Source organism: Xyrauchen texanus, chromosome 13, assembly GCF_025860055.1.
Source record: "Xyrauchen texanus isolate HMW12.3.18 chromosome 13, RBS_HiC_50CHRs, whole genome shotgun sequence".
Taxonomy (NCBI): Eukaryota; Metazoa; Chordata; class Actinopteri; order Cypriniformes; family Catostomidae; genus Xyrauchen; species Xyrauchen texanus.
The window spans coordinates 44,473,756-44,496,467 of record NC_068288.1 but is presented as its reverse complement, the minus strand read 5'-3'; the positions used below and the strand labels follow the sequence as shown (position 1 = coordinate 44,496,467).

Genomic DNA, 22,712 nt, shown 5'->3' with positions numbered 1-22,712 from the left:
AAGGTGAACAGTTAAGCAAGATTTGCAGTGATTAATCACACTGTAAAAATGCATTTACATGTTTCCATTGATCATGATACTAATACTGGGGGAACATTGAGGATGACTAAATAATGACACAGTTTTCATCTTTGGGTGAACTATCTCTTTAAATATCTATATCTGATATTTAAATGAGAAATATGGTTCAATTATCAAAATGCAAAAAAAAAGCCAACATTTTTCACAATAAATCCTCAAGACATTATTTAAGCACAGTCTTTATTTATAAATAATTCAGATTTTGCAACATCATTTAACTAGTGTGGCTCTCCAAATTTGCTCATTGCAAACATTATATACATATAATATTAAATGCAAATTCGTGCATTCCTACTTTTACACAATAAATAATACAATTTATAAAATATTAATTTAACAGCGCCAAACCCCATCAACGTTCAGCTCACAACAGCGGCTGCCTCTCTGCAAATGGAAGCTTTGTTTTGACGGCTTTCCCAACAGACTGCAAGTAAACCCGCGCATGCGCATTAACCTGGTCCGAGTGCCCGATACAAGATGGCGGAGTCGGTGGGGAGGGAGAGGCGGAGGCGGGTCCGAACCGAAACGCAAAGCCAATTGAGGACTCCAAACAACCTTCTCCAAGGTAAGGGTTTCAGCTATGAAAGAGCAGCAGTAGACCTATGCACGGGTAGCGGAATGCACGGGGCACAATAATATCCCCACAGATGTAGCAAGCGCGCGCTGTGCACGAAATAAACAGACATTTTAGTGCGCAGGGAGCGCGCGCGCCATCATGTTGTTTCCACGAAGCGAAAGTGCGCGCGTAAATTTTGTGTTCGCAACGGTCGATGATTAACAGTATTTAAACTTCACAAATGGCCCGTTAGCACACTTTAGTGATGGCCAGGTGTATTCTCGTCCTCTCTCTGCCTGATTGAAGCCGTTTGGTCCGCAATGATGTATTTATTTACTTGGTTTTTCGCAGCACGTCGGCTCGTGCTGCCGCAGCTCTTTGTTGGATGTTTTTCTCTCCTCCTCCTTCGGGTTTGTGTTCAGGCGGGCGGCGGCGCATGCGTGCCCTTCTTTCGCTCATTTGCGCTCTTATTACCTACAACAAACGCAGTAAACATTTCGTGTACATTTAGATATGCGAGTTATTGTCAGATACGTGGTTTTACTGAACAAAAAGTGCCGTAGTAATGCCATAGTTTATGGACATGGTATCAGATGAAAATACCGTAGTATTTTATGTATTATGGTTCTGAATGATTACTATTTTCACGTACCGTGGTGTTTACAATGTACTTCTGGGTACTTGAATGAATACCATTGAGAAACGCTTGAAGGACACATGCATTTGTTTTAAATTATCATTTAAATCGACATTTATTTTTTTTAAATGGGCCAAAGGAGTGTGTTCAAATGAACATTACCACATTAGCATATTTTTGCTTTGGTTTTGGTATCGAGGACATGGTATGACATCATTGGTGCCTAGAGAATGCAATGGCAAGATGTACAGTAAATTAAACAGGAGTTAACTTTTGGTCTGTTCTCACCCAAAAACAATTGGATAATTTCACAATTGATTACATTGAGTAAACACCAGAGACATATGGATTACTTTTATGCTGCCTCTTTTTGTGCTTTTTGGAGCTTAAAAGTTCGAGTCACCATTAACTTTGAACACTAAGACCTTATTCACACTAGCGCCATATTTAATTTTTTTTTAAATTAATATTTCTTAATCGTATGCCCTTTTCTCTGCAATTTTGGAATGCACAATTCCCACTGCATACTAGGTCCTTGTGGTGGCGCGGTTACTCACTTCAATCTTCCGCTTCTGATACAGTCAATCCGCGCCTCTTTTCTCGCTGTGCATGACACCGCGGAGACTCGCAGCATGTGGAGCCTCATGCTATCATGCTAAACTTACCACATGCCCCATTGAGAGCGAGAACCACTTAATTGCCACCACGAGGAGGTTACCCCATGTGACTCTACCCTCCCTAGCAACCGGGCCAATTTGGTTGCTTAGGAGACCTGGCAGGAGTCACTCAGCACACCCTGGATTCGAACTCACGACTCCAGGGGTGGTAGTCAGCGTCAATACTGGCTGAGCTACCCAGGTGCACGCCATACTTGAGTTTTAATGGGAATGACAACAAAGCTGAGAGGGATAGATTTACTGTCTCTGTAATGGCTGTACTGCAGTTTAAAATGTTTTTGGATCGTTCCACTGACAAAACATTGATAAAATATCTGTCCAAGAACATGAAGTATACAAAGAACTCCAGAAAACATGAGTTATGGAAAATCAGATATGATCTAGGAGCTTTATACTGCTAAATAACATTCATCCCATTGAAGAGATGGTACCGTAAATCTATCCCTCACAGCCTTGTTGTCATTCCCATTAGAAATCAAAGACTGCGCTTGCTTGAATAAGGTCTATGGACCTAAAGAGCTGAGAAATTCTTCTAAAAAAATCTTAATTTATGTTCTGCAGAAGAAGGAAAATCACATATTTGGGCCTTGGGGTTTCTCAAACTCCAAGCTAAGTCTTGTTAGTAGTCCCGAAAATGCTACGGTTTGACAAGATGGCTCCCTTTCCTTCTAAAGACAGGACAGATGAGGAGCTATGATGAGTGAAAACCACGCAACAATAAAGGCAGACTCGGCATTGGTCATGTCGCCCACCGGGTCCACTTCGCAGTCTGCTTCCTTATCGCCCTCTACCAGCAAATCCGTCCAAGAGCTGCCAGGTAATATATGGACTGTAATTATATGTTTCTCAGAGCACCTCTTCAAGAAGTAGGCTTTCCTTGTCACTTAAATTGGACTTAATGTTTGGCTAATTACTACACAATGCTTAATGTTGTTCTTGAACCATACGTTAGAATGGGGGTGTTTTTGGTCAGTGCAAGGAGTCTATGATATGTCTTTAAAAACAAAAACCTTGTATAAGACAGATTTTGCATCTTGGACTGCTGTGCCATGTCAAGTTGATTGTGAGTTTCTCTTTCAGATGAGTTGATTCAGGCTGGATGGTCAAAATGTTGGAGTAAGAGGGAAAATCGTCCATATTACTTCAACCGTTTCACCAACCAATCGCTGTGGGAGATGCCTGTCCTGGGACAACATGATGTCATTGTAAGTTCAGAGCCATTTCATTTTGGGAAAATCTCTGTTAGGACTTGAAAAGGTTCTTTATTTGGTGAAAATTATTTTATATCTTCTTTTTTCGCACCCGTTTTAGTCGGACCCTCTGGGGTTGAACGCAGCTCCAGCCTCTGGTGAGGCAACGGGTGAAGCGGGACTGGGCAACGGCCAGCGTAAGAGACACCCATCAGAAGATGCATCTCAAGGGGGCCCAAACTGTTTCAAGAGGCCAAAGGTAAGTTGCTTTTCTAACAGTAAGAATAGCTTTGAGGTTGCATGCATATTTGTTTAGGTTTAGCTTTACATGTAAGGAAATTGGAATTACTATATTTCTAAATAAGGCTGCACGAAAAAAATTGTCAATTATTTCCTTTAAATTTTAATTGCAATTTATTTTGATTACTGTATTTTCCAGAATATAAGTCGCTGTTTTTTTCATCATCTGAAAGGTCCTGCGACTTATAGTCCGAAGCAACTTATTTCCATAATTAATTAAAACATGCTGCACACCAAAACACATATGCTTACACGCAGACAGAAAAGACTTCAGTCATACAAACGATAGTAGCGTTTTAAAGCAGCTTAGACCAGAGTGCATTGCTTTTAAAAAGTACTTTTTGCAACCTATTTAAATATTCTGTCCCATTATAACATTGTTGTTCGAACAAACTTTAGAGAGCTGTCAAACGCAACTCCTCACATGCCAACAAAATTATGTTTCTAGGGCTGTCAATCGATTACAATTTTTAATCGAATTAATTACGTGGTTAATACCCGATTAATTAATCCCATATACAAATATTTGCTGAGAAAGCCCCTCATATAACAATAACTCAATATATAAAGATTATACTTATTTTTATAAATATATAATTATACATAGTTATCTTTAAATATTTAAAAATTATATATATATAAAAAATATTCAGATAATTAAAATGCTTTACATTCCTGTGGCAGAAGAGTTAATCATTGATAAGACAATACAAAAAGCGGCTTTAGAATACAATGTATTGTTTACTACCATATTATTGATCATAAGTCAATCATTGACACACAGTTCACAGCAATCCATTACACAAGTGAATTTATCAATCAGTTGGAGATTTATTATGAGGGATTGTTTAAGGACCCGTCAATTTACACCTGCGTCAGACATGCTTGTGTAGGTTTAGGTCACTGTTTCAAGTTAAATATAGTTTTGAATGCAAGAACGTAACGCATGTTTGTATTGGTCTTCCTACTGAAGTGTTTTCTTCACTGTATAAACTGTGTGTTGCTCATAAAGCTGAAATTTCACTTACTGCCCTCTAGAGTAAACGGGTGGTACTACAAGCATTTCTCAGGAATCTTCCTTATTATGGTCCGGGGGGCACTGCTATTTAAGTGCGTAGATTTTTTTTTTTTACGCATTATTTTTGTGTCAAATTAATCGCACTGAATTAACGTGTTAAATTGACAGCCCTAGATTTTTCATCACGCTCCTTGTGAAAACTGAATAATTAGTGCATAGAAAAGAGGGCTCCAATTATCAGAAATATCCTAAAAGCTGTTTATTTAGTTACATACGTTAAGAACAAATGTGGCTATTTGTTGCATTTTTTTCCCCCCATTAAACCGAATATGAAAAACTGTTTCAAATAATTACTAATTAAAACAAGCCCTGAAAGATACACATTGATACGATGTGTAGATCCTGAGGTAATCTTCATGGAGCTGATCTGACATGTTGAGCACCTGAAAAAATGTTGGGCGACTGCTCCCGGGTCCTAATGCCTGATGGATGCAACCTCTGATAGTGCAACTTAAGCCCAAATCATACTTCGGTCAGGTGCAAACATTTAACGCATTTACCGTGAATAAAGCATAAACCAGCAAAAACACTGGTGATACCTGTGACAGAAAGCAAGCAAGCAAGCAAGCAAGCAAGCAAGCAAGCAATTTGCTAGAAGATACATATATATATATATATATATATATATATATATATATATATATATATATATGAGTAAAATTTCAGCACTTTCAAAATCTTTGAATAATTATGTGATTAATCACGATTAAAACTGTAATCGACTGGCAGCACTAAATTAAACAGACAAATATTTGCAGAGAGAGCTGCAATTATTCTGATTAAATAATTATATTATTTCTCTGTATATCTGAAATATAATAAAATAATAATTGTATAATATTGTGGAATTGTTTTTGAGTGCATCTTGTGATGTCACTAGTGCCAAACTTGTCCTGCATAGCCAGGTCTTTGACTAAAATCTCAAGGTCTGTATAGCAGATTAAATTGGCCATGAATGCCGACTTAGACAGGAAAAACCTTCTAACTGACATAGTCCGTTTTGTCATTACTTGCCGGTTAGGGGGAGGTTATCGGAGATATATCACACCATTATAAAAGCCCAACATGGAGATAGAAATAATGGCACTGCAGTCTCCGCTCGTGTGTTTGATTGTGAAGATTAATCAATTGCATTTAATTTACGTTAAGTCGTTTCGGGCAATAAATCACCAGACCTTTCGGATGATGGAAAAAACCGCAAGAGGTTAGAGCATGGACTGTGGGCAGTACGTGGGCATGCCGTCTGTGTCAAGCAAGCATAATTGTGGTTTATTGTCTGTATAGCTGCATGTTGCATATAAAGCTGGAGTTTCTCTTACTGCCCCCTGCTGAAAACAGGTGGTACTTTTAAACTTTAATCTCTTATGGTAGGAATATTCCTGGTTATGGACTGAGGACTAGAGGTCAAACGATAGTGGATTTTGCCAATACTGATAGCTAAGGTGATGTAAAAAGGCAGGTAACCGATTAACTAGTCGATAGTTTTTAAAATCGATTTATAGAATATAAAAAAACGAATATGGTTTCCCTTCAGAGGCGGGCACGTACATTGGCATTGCCAGAGTCAAAAATAAATAAAATCCCAGATGCAGTTTATTGTTCAACCAAAATCCCGTTACTACCCAGAAAAAAAGTGAACATTTGGTACGTAACGTGGGACTTTTAACCATAAACCCAAAACACACCAGAGACAGAGACTTGGGTCCATTACAATGATATTTACCAAATTAAGCTTTTTGTAGCCTTTATATATACCAAGTGAAGGGGTTTGTTTATAAATATATATTTCACTAGATGAGATTTCATAAGGAATAAGGTTTATTATTATTCACAAGATTTGAAGTTAGAAGCGCAATGTAAGCGCTGAAGATGCACGTTTCTATATAGTCACGTTTTTCTTTGCATACCCTCAACTTCAATTTGGATCACTAAAAATGAATTGAAGTTAGGATAAAAATATGGATGAAAATTGTCAATATGGACAGATTTACATGTAGCAAATCCCCACATTTTTATTTCACCTCTAGAGGCCACTGTTATTGATGCTGTCTGATTGCATTTCTCCTGTGGGGATTAATAAAAGTACATCATATCATATACTGTACAATCTTTCAGCACCGGTCACATTGTAACATGGAGGAATACAATAAAAAAATATTGGGACAGATTAATCCTTAAAACCGATAAATGGGTCTACCTATGAATAATTGCATACATTTTTTGAATGTGTTATTTTTTTATATAAATAATTGCACTGAATGAACGTGTTAAATCAACAGACCTAATTAAAATAACTGTTTCTGAATGACTTTGTTAGTTTATCAATAAATGAAGTCTGTGCCTTAACGGTCAGCTTCACATTGGCACAGTTAGCAGCTACAAAAAATAAACCTGTTATAGTTTTGACTAAATTATACACCGAAGCAAGCAACGGGCCTGTATGTGATTGGTTATAATGCTCAACTGCTGCCAAAACACGTTAAATAGAAAATTACATTGAAGGTTTTGACACCGCATGAGTGTAGACCTACATGGACTGCTGTAATCGATTTTTCACAAGTGGGTAATTGTGATTATTTGATTTAATTATTCTAAATCGGCAACAGTTTGTTGATATATAATGTGTCAAATTCAGGTTGAGATTCCGGTCACTCCGACAACTCCTACAGTCCCTATTTCTCCCAGCACACCAGGAGTCAAACCCTGGATCTCCACCACAGATGATAAACAAGCCCAGCCCAGCGCACCTGCACCGGCTCCATACCGGCCCTCTGTGTGAGTACAGGACCATGTTTACTCGCCCTTATGTTGTTTCTAACCTGTATGACTCATGAGCTTTTTTGTCTCATGGAAGAGAACGCTGTTTATTGTGTTTCAGAGTGTACTGGGATCTGGACATTCAGACCAATGCCGTGATCCGCGAGAGAGCCCCAGCAGATCATCTCCCTCCCCACCCTGAGATTGAACTGCAGAGGGCTCAACTCGCCACCAAACTGCGGCAGCACTACCATGAGTTATGTGCTCAGCGGGAGGGTATGTCTGCACCCGCCTCCACAGTCAGGGTTAACCGTAAATGTTTATGAGTGCACTGCAAAGCTACCGGAATGAACCTACTCACTGATTCTTGATATATGGGACAAAATATGCTTTAAATATTCATTTTTGTTTTTTAATACTAAATTAATTTGAAATGGATGCAGTATATTTGTGACAAAACTCTCAGCTAACAAACCATGTAAGGAAACAGGTTTTTATAAAAATGCTTTTTTCTGAAAATTGATATTTATTCACTTCATTACTTGCATCTTACGGTGATTAAATATATCAAACTTACCAGACCATTTGTGACCCCGTCTGTGAAATCCCGGCTGAAGTCGCATCATCTATTTATGAGATTAAGAGCATCAAAGTAGCCATAAAAATGACGAAAATAGGTCATGTGTGTTTATTGCTGTAAATGATGTATTACACCAATACTCACATTTTCATTTATAACATGATAAATACTGAGATAAATGATTTTATTAACGTGAGCTTCCTAAACATTGATTTCAATCGTCTCTGGGTTTATTTTGGTGCAGAATCACGTGCTGATTCTTGTATCATTGGGTTCAGGAACTTCTTTTCTACCATTAGAATGTGTAAATAGACTTTAATATCAATCCGCACAAGCGGTAATCAGGTCAACGGCAGTTAAGGCAAACAAAAAGCGACTTCAGTTGGGTTCCGATGTCTGGAGATTTTTCCGAGTCATCGGCAATATTTTAAGAACATCTTATTTGTTTTGTAGCTCAACGTTGTCAATTATAATCAGCTTATTTTAAGGACATTTTAGGCCTGCTATGTGTCAAAGTAATTTGTTTTCTGGACGCTGATGCGTCGCGTTGATGATTTAGCTATCAGAAACTAGCTGATGACTTAAACGGCTTGTATGATATTAATCTCAGTGGAATTGCCCCACATTATGATATAACCATTTTTTTTTTTATTATTATTTTTATACTAATTTTAGTCTTTTTTTAATACCAAAATTAAATATACATATTTTTGTGAATAGAGTCTCTCAGATTATCAAATATTTTGCTCTGACAGTTTTAGAGTGTGTTTTTCTGTGTCTACAAAGTTGGAGACGAACCTGTTGAAGGGATAGTTCACCCATAAATGAAAATTCTGTATGAGTTTCTTCTGTTGAACACAAAAGATATTTTGAAGAATGTTGGTAACCAGACCGTTGATGGTAACCATTGATTTCCGTAGTATTTATTTTTTCCTACTATGGCAGTCAATGGCTACCTTCAACTGTTTGATTACCAACATTCTTCAAAATATCCTCTTTTGTGTTCAACAGAAGAAACTCATACAGATTTGGAACAACTTGAGGGTGAGTAAATGATGACAAAATTGTCATTTTTGGATGAACTATCCCTTGAACGTGTGTGTGTGTGTGTGTGTGTGTGTGTGTGTGTGTGTTTTGTTTTTTACTCCAAATGTTACACAATAGGCCAGTAAGAGAATTAGATTTTCTATAATAATTAATTTATATATTAATTACATTTTCTAATGATATTTCATTTGACTAATAAAGTAAATCATTCCACTGAATTGACTTGATAATTGTTGCTAAAGCAAGCTCTTGTGGGACCCCCATTCGTTTCAATGTTTTTATGCTTTTTGGACATGCGCATCATAATAAATAGGCCTGTTTTACAAAACTACGAATTTTCCTGTAAATGTGTCATATATCACTGAAAATGGGATTATCTCAGCTTTAATGTGGTTTATGGCACATATTCAGAATAATTATGCTTCAAATGTGTTGCAGTTTTAAAAATAAGCTTGTTTTTACATGGGAAATTCTCACATTTCTCGCCATGGAAATAGCCATAGAAGCTGGCATGGCGTTAAAAACAAATAAACAAACATTGGAATTTCTCAAAAACATGATTTTCTGAGCCTGAAATTCAGCAAATATTTGACATAGCCTTACTCCGTCAATATTAAAGATCTCAAGGTTATATTTTCACGGAACGTTCTTTACATTATGTAGGAGGATTTTATCTTGAAAACTGAATCGCAAAAAAATAACTTTAGCTGGGTGTTCACAGACGGGTCACATTTGTCTTACTGTTGCATCCACCAAAATCTGATGGAGTTGACGACAAGTTAGGACACAACTTTGATAGGCAGTTTTTATGGAAAATATTATTTAAAGTTTACTTTATGTATTGTTTGATATCTTACAGACCCCTACCTTTCATTTGATATTTATATTTATGAATTTGTTGCATTTTTAAACAGTTTTTTTTTTTGGCAGTTTAACAATGTATCCTCTAACTGAGGACAGGTTAAGTGATATGTGCTTGCAAGTATGGAGCATGCATTTAAAAAAACTATAATACATTTTTATATTCACTATATAGTGATATAGTGGCCGATCCGATTTTTGGCCGATAACCATGTCCGCTTGTCCGATTAACAAGAATATTTACTTTCCCTTGTGATACTTCCAAAATCTACCAATGGGTTTGTCAATGGATAGTCAACACTTTAACTTGAAAAGAAAAAGCCTTGAAAACATAATGCAAATTTGAGAAAATATGTTTGTTTCACTTAAGAAATGTAGTTTACATCTGATTTGTTGTTGTTAAAATGTATTATATTTATTGGCATTTATAAAGACCATAATACTCTCTAGACAAGTTATCGATATCCGCATCAAAAACCCAATATCAGCCGTCCACTAACTTTTCTGAAAAAGTTTTGCGCGCTCTCGCAATAAATTTACCATTGTTTTATTACAGTAGCCATATTTGTACCTTGATATTTGTAGTGAATCCATGTAATACAGGAAAATGAAAACTATGGTAATACAATTGTTATTTGTGATTTACTATGGTTTAACTACCAGTATTTGTAGTAAAAATATAGTAAAAACAAGATTAACCATAGTTAATCTATAGTAAAGGTTACTATATGGACACTGTAAACTGTATTAAAACTGTAATTCTGCCCAAAAAAAACCATGGTTCCTACAGTAACTATTACTACTAAATTACTTGAGTAAAATAATGGAAAATGTATTCAGAGGAAGCACAAAATTATAAATTATTAACCATGTTTTTAGTTTTTTTGGTGGAAACAATGATTTTACTAGAGTAACATTTTCTGAAATAGGTTTGCGTACCCTCGCAATAAATTTACAATTGTTTTACTCCATATTTTAACCATATATGTGGTAAAACCATAGTAATAATACAGGGAGACTAAATCTAATTTGTGATTACAAGTATTTGTAGTAAACCCGATTAACCATAGTTAATCAATGTCAGGGGGTGTCCAAACCTTTTTTGGTCGGGGGGGCCAAATGCAGAAATAAATCAGGTGCCGCGGGCCGCATCGCTGTAATGATAAAAAAATGTCTAGAAGCTACTAGATTGCCACTATGCATAATCTTTGTATTGTACACTTATTTTTATGCAAGTTTTAATCATAATTTGTGCTCTATTTTATGCTTGTGTAGGCCCTACATGTAAATAAAGGATGTGCAAGTGAATTGCATGTGCAAGTGTTTTAAGCGCTCTCTTCAACAGTACATTATGTCCATCTCAAATTGCACTGGGAAGCCTGTAAATAATTTTTCTTGTTTAAACGATGATGATATCAGTGATTTAAAAAAAAAAGATTGTTCTTATTTCTCAGTGACCCATTTACTGCGAATTGTACTGTAAATTGTGAAACTGCAAGGCCTATTTTTGATCATTTATTAAAGATGTTTGCCAAGGCCAGCATCACTATAGCTATTGCTTATTCTGAGGTTTATTGATTTGAACAAAACTTAAACCTTAAGTATTAAAATTCATTGCGTTGTATATCATGCACTGTTTGTGCTACAGGCATGAACGATACCTCAAATCACCAGCCGGATGAAAAAAAAACACATGGAAAATGCACATGGAGTTTCACTGAGTCACGTCCCACTCACATTTCCTTCAGAAAATGAAAGGTTTTATGTTATGTAGTCATGATAAAAATTAGGCATCTGAGACTGGGAATGCACATTTGTTAGGAAGTCTTACAGAGATAATTTTAATGCGATGGTGTCAGAATCTTAGAACTCGACTCTCTGTTTGCAGGTATAGAGCCACCACGGGAATCCTTCAACCGCTGGCTCTTAGAGAGGAAGGTGGTGGATAAAGGGTGTGATCCGCTCTTGCCCAGCGAATGCGACCCGGTCATCTCTCCATCCATGTTCCGCGAGATCATGAATGACATCCCCATCAGGTCATATAACATCTGTGTTCTTTAAAACTACCATGGCCCATTAGTATATTTCAAGTGATTCTGTGATATTATTTTCTAACTTTCCTCTATGTACTACAGGCTATCCCGTATCAAGTATAAGGAAGAGGCCAGAAAACTCTTGTTCAAATATGCAGAGGCAGCAAAGAAAATGATAGACTCTAGGTAAATGTTGTTTTTAGGTCTTCAAAGAGCCAACAGAAATTGTCATTCATATCAACATGAAATCAAAATGAACCCTATTTACTTTGGAGTACATGTTCCTTATTTTTAAGGGAAACAATAGTTTGTCTTTGTAGTCTTGCATCAAAATGTAGGCCTCTCAAGTGACACTCTATTTGGTTGAAGAAGGTCCACCATTATGTGCCTCAATCACCTTTTAGAAACTTTTGAAATCAATCAACTCGAGAATACCATCTTGTATAGCAAATGCGCAAAGAACTCAGAACTGATACTTTGGTACCAGGTCGGTACTAAAATAAAAAAGATGCAACCGATACCAGTGTTTCTACAGTACTGGTGGTACAGGGCACTGTCGGACTGACACAGGACTGCTTCCAAATACTCTGTTACTCCTTTTACACTGAAATGCACCATTAATCAAATTAAAATCGTGATGTATCCTAGTGTGATTATTAAACCGTGAAAAGCTGCAATCTTACCGTACGTTCACACCAGAGGCGGGGAGAGCGTCAAATCGACCGGAAGTCATTCATTTTCAATGACAGCCAGTGTCTCTTGGCGGCGAGAAGCGGCGCGGCGAGTCTTGGGCGGCGTGGGCGTCAGATGGAAGTTCAAGTGCAGTCAACATTATGGTAATGAGCTGTGACGCGGTTCGGCGGCAACCTATTGGAATATAGAAGTGCTCCGCTCTAGCGAAGTCTAGAGAACACAACCGTGTAAACTTTGGGTCCCACCAAACATTCGTTCCGAAGATAAAATGGAGGAGAAACTAATTATTGCCGTGGCGGGTTTCCAAGTAATATATGATATGTCCCTGTTTGCTTACAGGGATATAAAACAACCAAGACCACAGTTATTATTACAAATGTATTTTATTTTGATAACAAACAACTATAATTTTAATTACTTTCTGCCATCGATCAATTTCTTATTTTCACATTTTAAAGAGTTCATGAGGATATACGCTACTTGTGATAGGTCGGCAAAAAGTAAATGGTCGACATGTCTGGATGTTTAAATTGCGGCCCCTTTAAATATAGTTCACAAAACAAATCATTCTGAACAAACGTTGCCGCCTATTTCAACTACGTCAGAGCGTCCACGAGCGTCCTTGAGCGCCGAAGGCAGGGCAGCCAGAGCGAATTTTGACGCTCTCGCCGCTTCTGGTGTGAACGGACAGTTAGTCTGCATTCGAGCTGTGTACTTTAAATGAATGTATAAATTCGACCGCTTATACACTGGAAACTCCACAGTCATTGAGAAACATTTACGTTGTATGAGAGATGACCGAGCAGATCCGCGGTGAAGTGTGTAGCTAATGTAGACAATATATTTATATAATTAAATCACAGTATTTGCACTTTAACCATCACACTGGGCCATGTAGTGAACTGTCCATCCGTCTGAAGAAGCAAAGTTTCCGTCAAAAACGCACATCAAAATAAAAGCCAAGCGCCTGAAATTGAAGAAATTGCATAAGAAATGTATTACAACTGCATTTTAGAATGTCATATTCACTGTAGTAATAATAAATGATGATTAATGAATATTAATAATAATAAAGCAATATATCTCAAGCAAGAGGGCATTTGTACTGAATAAAATTTGTTTAAAAAATGCATTTGTTTGTTTAAAAGTAATTGTTTTAAGTTTTAATAATGAATTTGCAAGTGGTAAGTTGTGCGTGGATCGTGGAGAGTAGCATGAACCTCCACAAGCGGCGGAGTCTCCGCGGTGTCATGCACAGCGAGTCACGTGATAAGATGCACGGATTGACAGTCTCCGAAGCGGAGGCAACGGAGACTTGTCCTCCACCACCTGGATTGAGGTGAGTAACAGCGCCACCATGAGGACCTACTAAGTAGTGGGAATTGGGCATGGCAAATTGGGAGAAAAGGGGATAAAATAAAAAAATACATAAGTTTTAAAGGTATACCCACAAGACATAAACATAGCAGCATACCTTATCTGTGTATATTTATATCCGATTTTACAACTTTGTTGCCATGACAACAAAACCCTGAAATTCCGTTAGCGGATATAACTTAACACAGAAAAGTTTAGTAAGTGATTTTATCACACTAAAATCTTGTTAACATGCATAATGTTTACATCTTGTAGCTATACTTTTGAAATGGTGTGCGTTGGTGTAACGTTTACAGACTGGTCCTAATCACTTCCTTAGTGAGTGCCTCACTGTAACTGCTTTGAGAATCGATGGAAGAATATATATTTATATTTTTTTTCTCCCCAATTCCCAATGCGTTCTAAGTCCTCGTGGTGGTGTAGTGACTCTCCTCAATCCGGGTGGTGGAGAACGAATCTCAGTTGCCTCCGCGTCTGAGACTGTCAATCCGCACATCTTATCACGTGACTTGTTGAGTGTGTTGCCGCGGAGACGTAGTGCACGTGGAGGCTTCACGCTATTCTCCACAGCTTCCACGCAGAACTCGCCATGTGCCCCACCAAGAGCGAGGACCACATTATAGCGACCATGAGGAGTTTAACCCATCTGACTCTACCCTCCATAGCATCCGGGCCAATTTGGTTGCTTAGGAGACCTGACTGGAGTCACTCATCACCCCCCTGGATTCGAACTCGTAACTCAAGGAGTGGTAGTCCGTGTCAATACTCGCTGAGCTCCCAAGGCCCTGAATCGAAATAATTTTTTTTGTGGAAATCAAATTTATGCCACAAAATCTGTTGATTGAGCTATCTATCTTGTTTCACTTGGAAATGTGTCACATTATGGAAGTAAAATGAGTTATGATGCCATTTCTTGTCAACAAAGATTCAAAGACAGAAATAAATGAGAATTTATCCCACAGAAACGCAACTCCTGATAGTCGAAAGGTGGTCAAATGGAACGTTGAGGACACCATGAACTGGCTGAGACGAGACCACTCTGCCAGCAAAGAGGACTACATGGTACATTCTCAATGACTCTTATGTTATCATGTCCACACCTGTGCAATATCTTGACTCACTGATCTCGTTGTGATCTTTTTAGGATCGACTCGAGCACTTACGGAAGCAGTGTGGCCCTCATGTCACAGGCGTGGCGAAGGATTCCGTTGAAGGCATCTGTTCGAAGATCCATCACATCTCTGCAGAATATGTACGCAGAATGCGCCAAGCTCACCTCACTCTACTCAAAGAGTGCAACATCTCTGGTAGGACCACGTTTAACATTATTGCCATTTCAGTTTAATCAAAAAGATTCTTTGCAGGTTTGAACATTTAATATCATGCAATATGAATAAAAATATTTGGCCATTAAAATATCACAATTTAACAAAAAAAAAGCATAGGCTAATATATTTTGGCACCTTATTTTGTCATCAGATCACTGTTTTGCTTGGGAATTATGCTTTAAAATGTATAAATGCTAACAATAAATAATTTTCATGGAACATGGATTGGATCTGTTGAACACATGACAGGCCACATTTTTGAAAGAGCCAAAGTGAAAGATGAAATAAATATATATAAAAAAAAAATATATATATATATACACTCACCTAAAGGATTATTAGGAACACATACTAATACTGTGTTTGACCCCTTTCAGCCTTCAGAACTGCCTTAATTCTACGTGGCATTGATTCAACAAGGTGCTGAAAGCATTCTTTAGAAATGTTGGCCCATATTGATAGGATAGCATCTTGCAGTTGATGGAGATTTGTGGGATGCACATCCAGGGCACGAAGCTCCTGTTCCACCACATCCCAAAGATGCTCTATTGGGTTGAGATCTGGTGACTGTGGGGGCCATTTTAGTACAGTGAACTCATTGTCGTGTTCAAGAAACCAATTTGAAATGATTCGAGCTTTGTGACATGGTGCATTATCCTGCTGGAAGTAGCCATCAGAGGATGGGTACATGGTGGCCATAAAGGGATGGACATGGTCAGAAATAATGCTCAGGTAGGCCTTGGCATTTAAACGATGCCCAATTGGCACTAAGGGGCCTAAAGTGTGCCAAGAAAACATCCCCACACCATTACACCACCACCACCAGCCTGCACAGTGGTAACAAGGCATGATGGATCCATGTTCTCATTCTGTTTACGCCAAATTCTGACTCTACCATCTGAATGTCTCAACAGAAATCGAGACTCATCAGACCAGGCAACATTTTTCCAGTCTTCAACTGTCTAATTTTGGTGAGCTCTTGCAAATTGTAGCCTCTTTTTCCTATTTGTAGTGGAGATGAGTGGTACCCGGTGGGGTCTTCTGCTGTTGTAGCCCATCCGCCTCAAGGTTGTGCGTGTTGTGGCTTCACAAATGCTTTGCTGCATACCTCGGTTGTAACGAGTGGTTATTTCAGGCAAAGTTGCTCTTCTATCAGCTTGAATCAGTCGGCCCATTCTCCTCTGACCTCTAGCATCAACAAGGCATTTTCAGCCCACAGGACTGCCGCATACTGGATGTTTTTCCCTTTTCACACCATTCTTTGTAAACCCTAGAAATGGTTGTGCGTGAAAATCCCAGTAACTGAGCAGATTGTGAAATACTCAGACCGGCCCGTCTGGCACCAACAACCATGCCACGCTCAAAATTGCTTAAATCACCTTTCTTTCCCATTCTGACATTCAGTTTGGAGTTCAGGAGATTGTCTTGACCAGGACCACACCCCTAAATGCATTGAAGCAACTGCCATGTGATTGGTTGATTAGATAATTGCATTAATGAGAAATTGAACAGGTGTTCCTAATAATCCTTTAGGTGAGTGTATAACATGTGGGGTGGGGTGGGGTGGGGGGTCATTTGTTCTAAACAAATTAACTCACATTTTAAAAATTCATATTATTGATTATTATTACACGGCTCTCTGGATTACTTGATTCTGATTGACGCCATCTAGTGGTCTGATATTGCTCAGTAACAACTGCACATCCATGCATCAGACCGCACATCTGGGTATTGCGAACCATCTTTCCTGCTTCTCAGATCACTGTGTGTTCTCTACAAGTGAGCCAATTAAATAATTGAAACTCATATCAGTGTTATGGTTGTGTCATTCCATCACAAATGGTATAATAAATTGTGCCTCTAACTCCGATTACGCTAAAAATGGCAATTTTACCGTTTTGTATAGCAAATTTCCTTTCTATATCCATTGAGCGTTGGCTGCCTCCCATACATTTTAATACAAGTGGCCCATCTCTGCTAAATAGTCTTTGTTTTGACAAGCAGGTAATGTACATTGAACAAATACGTCACCAATGAACAGTCCTTGAAATGGTCTATAAGCGGACAGAAGTTCATTCATTACTAAATAAACATCAAGAGAACTCTCATGCAAACCGGATTTCAGCAGTTCAGCGATTCATTTCTTCTCGCATATACATGTAAATACATAATTCCAATGCAAATCAATGTTTCATGTCCATGTACATATTTATTTGGATTGTAGCCGTGTAATAAGCCACTTCACGTCGGGGTCCAATAACAACCGACTGACTGTACAGTACCCCTCACTTATATTCGACAAGTCTTTTTTCGGATTTCATTTATTTTGGTAGGTACTTTGTATTACACACAGAAACATGTTTGTAAACTTAATACATTTACACAATTAATTATAAATAAACAATTGCTTTAGCCGAGACATTGGTGCATCCTGACAAATAATATTTTATTAATTTATTTTGGCTTTAGTGCAATAATAGTATAAAAGCTTCATTATTTAAATTGTGTTCATTATGTCACACAATTTTATGTCTTTGGTCTTTATAAACAAAAATATGTATATACAACACACTTGCTTCGATTAAAAAAACCCTATTTTCTCCCAATTTGGAATGCCCAATTCCCACTACTTAGTAGGTCCTCATGGTGGCGCTGTTACTCACCTCAATCTGGGTGGTGGAGGACAAGTCTCAGTTGCCTCCGCTTCTGAGACCGTCAATCCGCGCATGTTATCACATGACTCATTGTGCATGACACAGTGGAGACTCATGCTACTCTCTGCGATCCACACAAAACTTACCACACGCCCCATTGAGACCGAGAACTGCTAATCATGACCACAAGGAGGTTACCCCATGTGATTCTACCCTTACTAGCAACCGGGCCAATTTGGTTGCTTAGGAGACCTGACTGGCGTCACTCAGCACGCCCTGGATTAGAACTCGCGACTCCAGAGGTGATAATCAGCATCAATACTCACTGAGCTACCCAGACCCCCAACTTGCTTCACTTCTGAAACAACTTTGATTTCCAGCTAACATCACCTAGGCCTGTTGTTTAATGTTAACCAATAGCCAAACTTGCATTCTGGTCTGGTCCCATTTTGATAAATAACACCCACTTTTCATGATCAAATCGATTACTGATGGGTAAACCCATTTTCTTTTGAGATTTACAAATTACGGAAGTAATTGGGTTTTCGAACTCTGATTCACGTTGACCCTCTTGTGCACCAGACTGAAGTAATTTAGAGCCACCTTGAATAATATTGTCCTTGTGTTTATAGTGGACGGCACAGAGAAGACAGGTGTTCAGGACAGGTTGGTGTATTGTTATCCAGTCAGACTGTCCATCCCGTCCCCTCCTCAACCCCGCGTGGAGCTGCACTTCGAGAACGACACTCGCCTGTCTGCGGTATAAAGGAGAAATGGTTAAAGTCAACCGCGGTCATTTCAACAAACTAGTGTGTACATTTTAACACAATCAAACAAGCTAAAAATAATATGTGGATTATATTTTCATATCTTATTTGTCATATTTCTTTCTCTCCAAATCGTATCATAAACAGGAGCTTCTTTATCGATATAGCTGTATTGATGACCTAAGGTTCGACAAGTTCCTGTCTCGTGTGTGGTGCCTTATTAAAAGATACCAGGTAATATTCAAATAAGCATCTCTGTATTGTTTTTAAATTTGACAACCAGTAATCAATTTAGAGTCAGTATTGATTGTACATCATGGTCAAATCGTGTCTCTTTGTATTTCAGGCAATGTTTGGGTCTGGTCTGAATGAGGGGTCTGGTCTACAGGGGGCGCTGCCCGTTCCGGTTTTCGAGGCTCTCAATAAAAAGTTTGGAGTGACATTCGAGTGCTTCGCATCTCCTCTCAACTGCTATTTCAAGCAGTTTTGCTCCGCTTTTCCAGATATTGACGGCTTCTTTGGATCTCGAGGGTATATCGGTTTAAAACCAATTTTGAAATATTATATCTCGTTTAAAATTTCAATGGTTTCTAAACATATATTGTTATGTAGTTCCAAGGCAGTTTCAAAGATGTTGTAAAATTTCTGCATTTGCCAGAAAATAACATGAATTTACCATGTTTTTTATATATACTGAATATACAGTATGTACTATGATGTTACCATGCTATTACTATGTGCTAATTAGTGTTGTCTAAAGTACCGACTTCGGTACCAAGTCGGTACTGAAATTTAAAAAATGTGACGCTTTGAGCGCTGTTGAGCGGAATCGTAAACACCTCTGATTGGCCATTGTGTTCACGCGCTCATCGGATATGTCTGTGATTGGCTACAATGATCAGCGCTTCAAAAACATGTTGTAAATATACATCAATGACGCTCTTCACCGAGCGCTTGCACAGATACACACGGGAGCGTTTGAAAGCAGGACCGGTCCGCTGATAGACGGCTGCTTGTTCTTTCAAAAGCTCCCGTGCGTTGATCATTGTAGCCAATCACAGACATATCCGATGAGCGCGTGAACACAATGGCCAATCAGAGGTGTTTACGATTCCGCTCAACAGCGCTCAAAGCGTCACATTTTTTAAATTTCAGTACCGACTTGGTACCGAAGTCGGTACTTTTGACAACACTAGTGCTAATTAGTGCGATTTAATTATATAAAAAATAATGTGTAAAAAAATTACGCAATTTAATAGTGCTCTGAATCGATTAAAAAAAACAAATTAAACTAATTAATCACACATTTTTCTGTGCTTAATTGTGATTATTCATTGTACATGATACAAACATGATTAAAACAAACAAAAAAGGCCCTGACACACTCGCGGCGAAGTGCTTGAAAGAAGTTGGGGTAGGCGTTTAGAGGAGCATTTAAGACTATATGTAAAACGTCAACTAATATGACATTAAAATGTGTTAGCAATGACTTCATGCCGCACATGTTACTGTACATCAGTTGAATTGTCTATGAATGCAGCCAATTGCTTTACAACTGTAAATAGTCTAGTTAAGCTATGAGCTATATTTGCCCAAGAGTGATTCTTTCAATGAATGTTAAATTGGTGCTTTTATCATGTAGCTGTTGCCATATATTCATGAAAGCGAGTCATTCCTCTATACCATCTTCACAGGCCGTTCCTCAGCTTCTCTCCAGCCAGTGGCTCATTTGAGGCAAACCCTCCATTCTGTGAGGAGCTCATGGATGCCATGGTGACACACTTTGAGGTGAGCAACTTCTGATGTCACGCTTTTGCTAATTCTGGAGCATTGAGAGCACCTGAGTGTTTTTTGCGATGAATATCACAAAGTTTGTCTGTTTTTTTTGTCCATCGTCTTTCTCAGGATCTTCTTGAACGCTCCAGCGAGCCTCTGTCCTTTATCATCTTCGTGCCAGAGTGGCGTGACCCCCCGACCCCAGCTCTGACACGGATGGAGGCCAGTCGCTTCCGCAGGCACCAGATGATCGTGCCGGCGTTTGAGCACGAGTACCGCAGTGGCTCGCAGCACCTCTGCAAAAGGTCAGTTGTTCCCTTGAGCGGCATTCCCAGCAGTCAAAAGATGTGTTGTTTTAGCGGTTTTAGTCCTTTGTTTACTGCTGAACACATTAGTGGATATTTAGCGAAAGTCAATTTTGAATTGATTTACTTCTGAGACCGTAAGTCTTTGCACTCTTTGATTCTCATTAATATCGATTTCCTCTTTGGATCCCTCAGAGAAGAGATGTACTACAAGGCCGTCCATGGAACGGCGGTCATTTTCCTGCAAAATAACGCTGGCTTTGCCAAATGGGAGCCCACCGCGGAGAGAATCCAGGAGCTCCTGTCGGCCTATAAGGTCTCCGTGCGTTCTTTACCATCACCCGGTCCCTCTTCCACCAGTGCCGGAGACAAAGACTCCAAACCGGCCCAGGAAAGCTCAACTAAGAGCGAAGACAACAGCAGTCCTGTTGAAAAGACTGCACCGGACACAACAAACGTTTAGACCGCGGTGCAGGGCGTGTGGCAAAGTGTACGTATGTTCATGGGAAAGAGTCTTTGATTGTATGAGAGGTAACATATCGTGCGGTTGGCTTCAGATTAGCACTGAGCATATAAATGTTTCCATGAGAAATGGAGAGATCCATACATGTTTACTTCCTTCCACCTCTATTATTTAATGTGTTAGGTTTTTGAACTTATGTTATCATAATTGTTGGGTTTTATATCAGTGTATTGATAGTTCGGTCACTCTTTTGTTGTTGTGTTTTTAAGAGCTGGTAATTGTAGCTATACATTCATACAATTATATACATATACATTTGTTATTCTTGTTTTGACCTTTTTAGGGTGAATCTCATGAAAGCAACAAATGATTTGTATGTATGAAACTTACTAAAAATGGATTTTGGACAATTAAGCACATTTCCCTTAATTATTTTCCACTTTTTAACGGGCTAATTAAATCGTTTGTCATGCCATGTGATTATTATTCGTTGTTTTTTTTTTTACTGTATTTCAAGTTGGCATACATTAACTAATATACATAACTTAAAGGCAGTCTAACACTATCATACCATTTTTTTTATTGTCTTTTTATATAAATGGATTTATGTGTATTTTGTTTTGCATTACAGTCGTGACAATAAGTTATCAAAAATAACTTCTATGCATAATACTGATGTATTGTTTAAAATAAATGTTTAGTGCCTTTTTAAGAGTATTTTATTTGTATAATTTTTTTTCATTTAGCTCATTTCCCTGCAAAATTCTTATTACCATAATCTGGTCTGGACACGTTTTGTGAAGCGTTAACACGTTCGAGTCTTGACCCTTTTTTTTTTTTTTTAATTCCCATTATATTCAATGGAGAATTTTAATAGATTCGTTTTTAAAGTTGGCATACATTAATGCATGACTTAAAGTCAATATAACAAATACTATCATGATGTGTATTTATTCTTATGAATACCATTTATTTTATTTATTTTTCAAATGTATATATTTTGCATTACATCTGTGAAAATACATTAAGTTATCAAAAACACTTGTATACATAAAACTATCAAAAGAATTTTAAGACATTTAAGATTTTTTGCATTGTTGCATTATTGTTTTTGATAATGCAAAAATACATTTCATGGTTTCCAATGGAATTCTATATAAAATAATTCCTTTTTTCCATTTTATTTTTATAAATACATAATTTAGAATTTTTTTATTTATTTTTTTTTTTTTGGCACTGTAATGAGAATTGAGGGAATGTGCATATTTGTCATGAATATAATCCAAAAAGAAAGAAGAAAAATATATTTTAAGGTAAATTTTGTATTTTTTCTTTACATCCTTTTATTCATGAAATATGAGCGGATGTTTTCGACTGGTTTCGTGAGATTCACCCTATAACCTTGTGCTTTTGTCATTGGCACACGTGAGTTTTTAGGGTCAGCGATATTGTTGTATTTTTATTTTAGATGATTCAGTGTGAGGAGATGATCAGTGATCAGGCAGCTACGTTTAAAAGCCTTTTAGTATGACATGCATTAATATTTAGGGCT

The 22,712-nt window shown here is 37.9% G+C and overlaps 1 protein-coding gene across 1 annotated transcript; it reads left to right on the top strand.

Moving 5' to 3' along the window:
• Positions 1 to 265: 265 nt before the first annotated feature.
• On the top strand, positions 266 to 22,050 carry LOC127654104 (mRNA (2'-O-methyladenosine-N(6)-)-methyltransferase-like). Its single transcript, XM_052141097.1, is given in 17 exon segments — positions 266 to 646; positions 2,626 to 2,768; positions 3,032 to 3,156; positions 3,263 to 3,400; positions 7,155 to 7,294; positions 7,398 to 7,552; positions 11,653 to 11,800; positions 11,900 to 11,983; positions 14,830 to 14,929; positions 15,012 to 15,174; positions 18,482 to 18,591; positions 18,593 to 18,658; positions 18,764 to 18,850; positions 18,963 to 19,147; positions 20,311 to 20,404; positions 20,522 to 20,697; positions 20,893 to 22,050. Coding segments are annotated over 16 exon segments (2,163 nt in total). The 5' UTR covers positions 266 to 646; positions 2,626 to 2,644; the 3' UTR covers positions 21,161 to 22,050.
• The last annotated feature ends 662 nt before the right edge of the window (positions 22,051 to 22,712 follow it).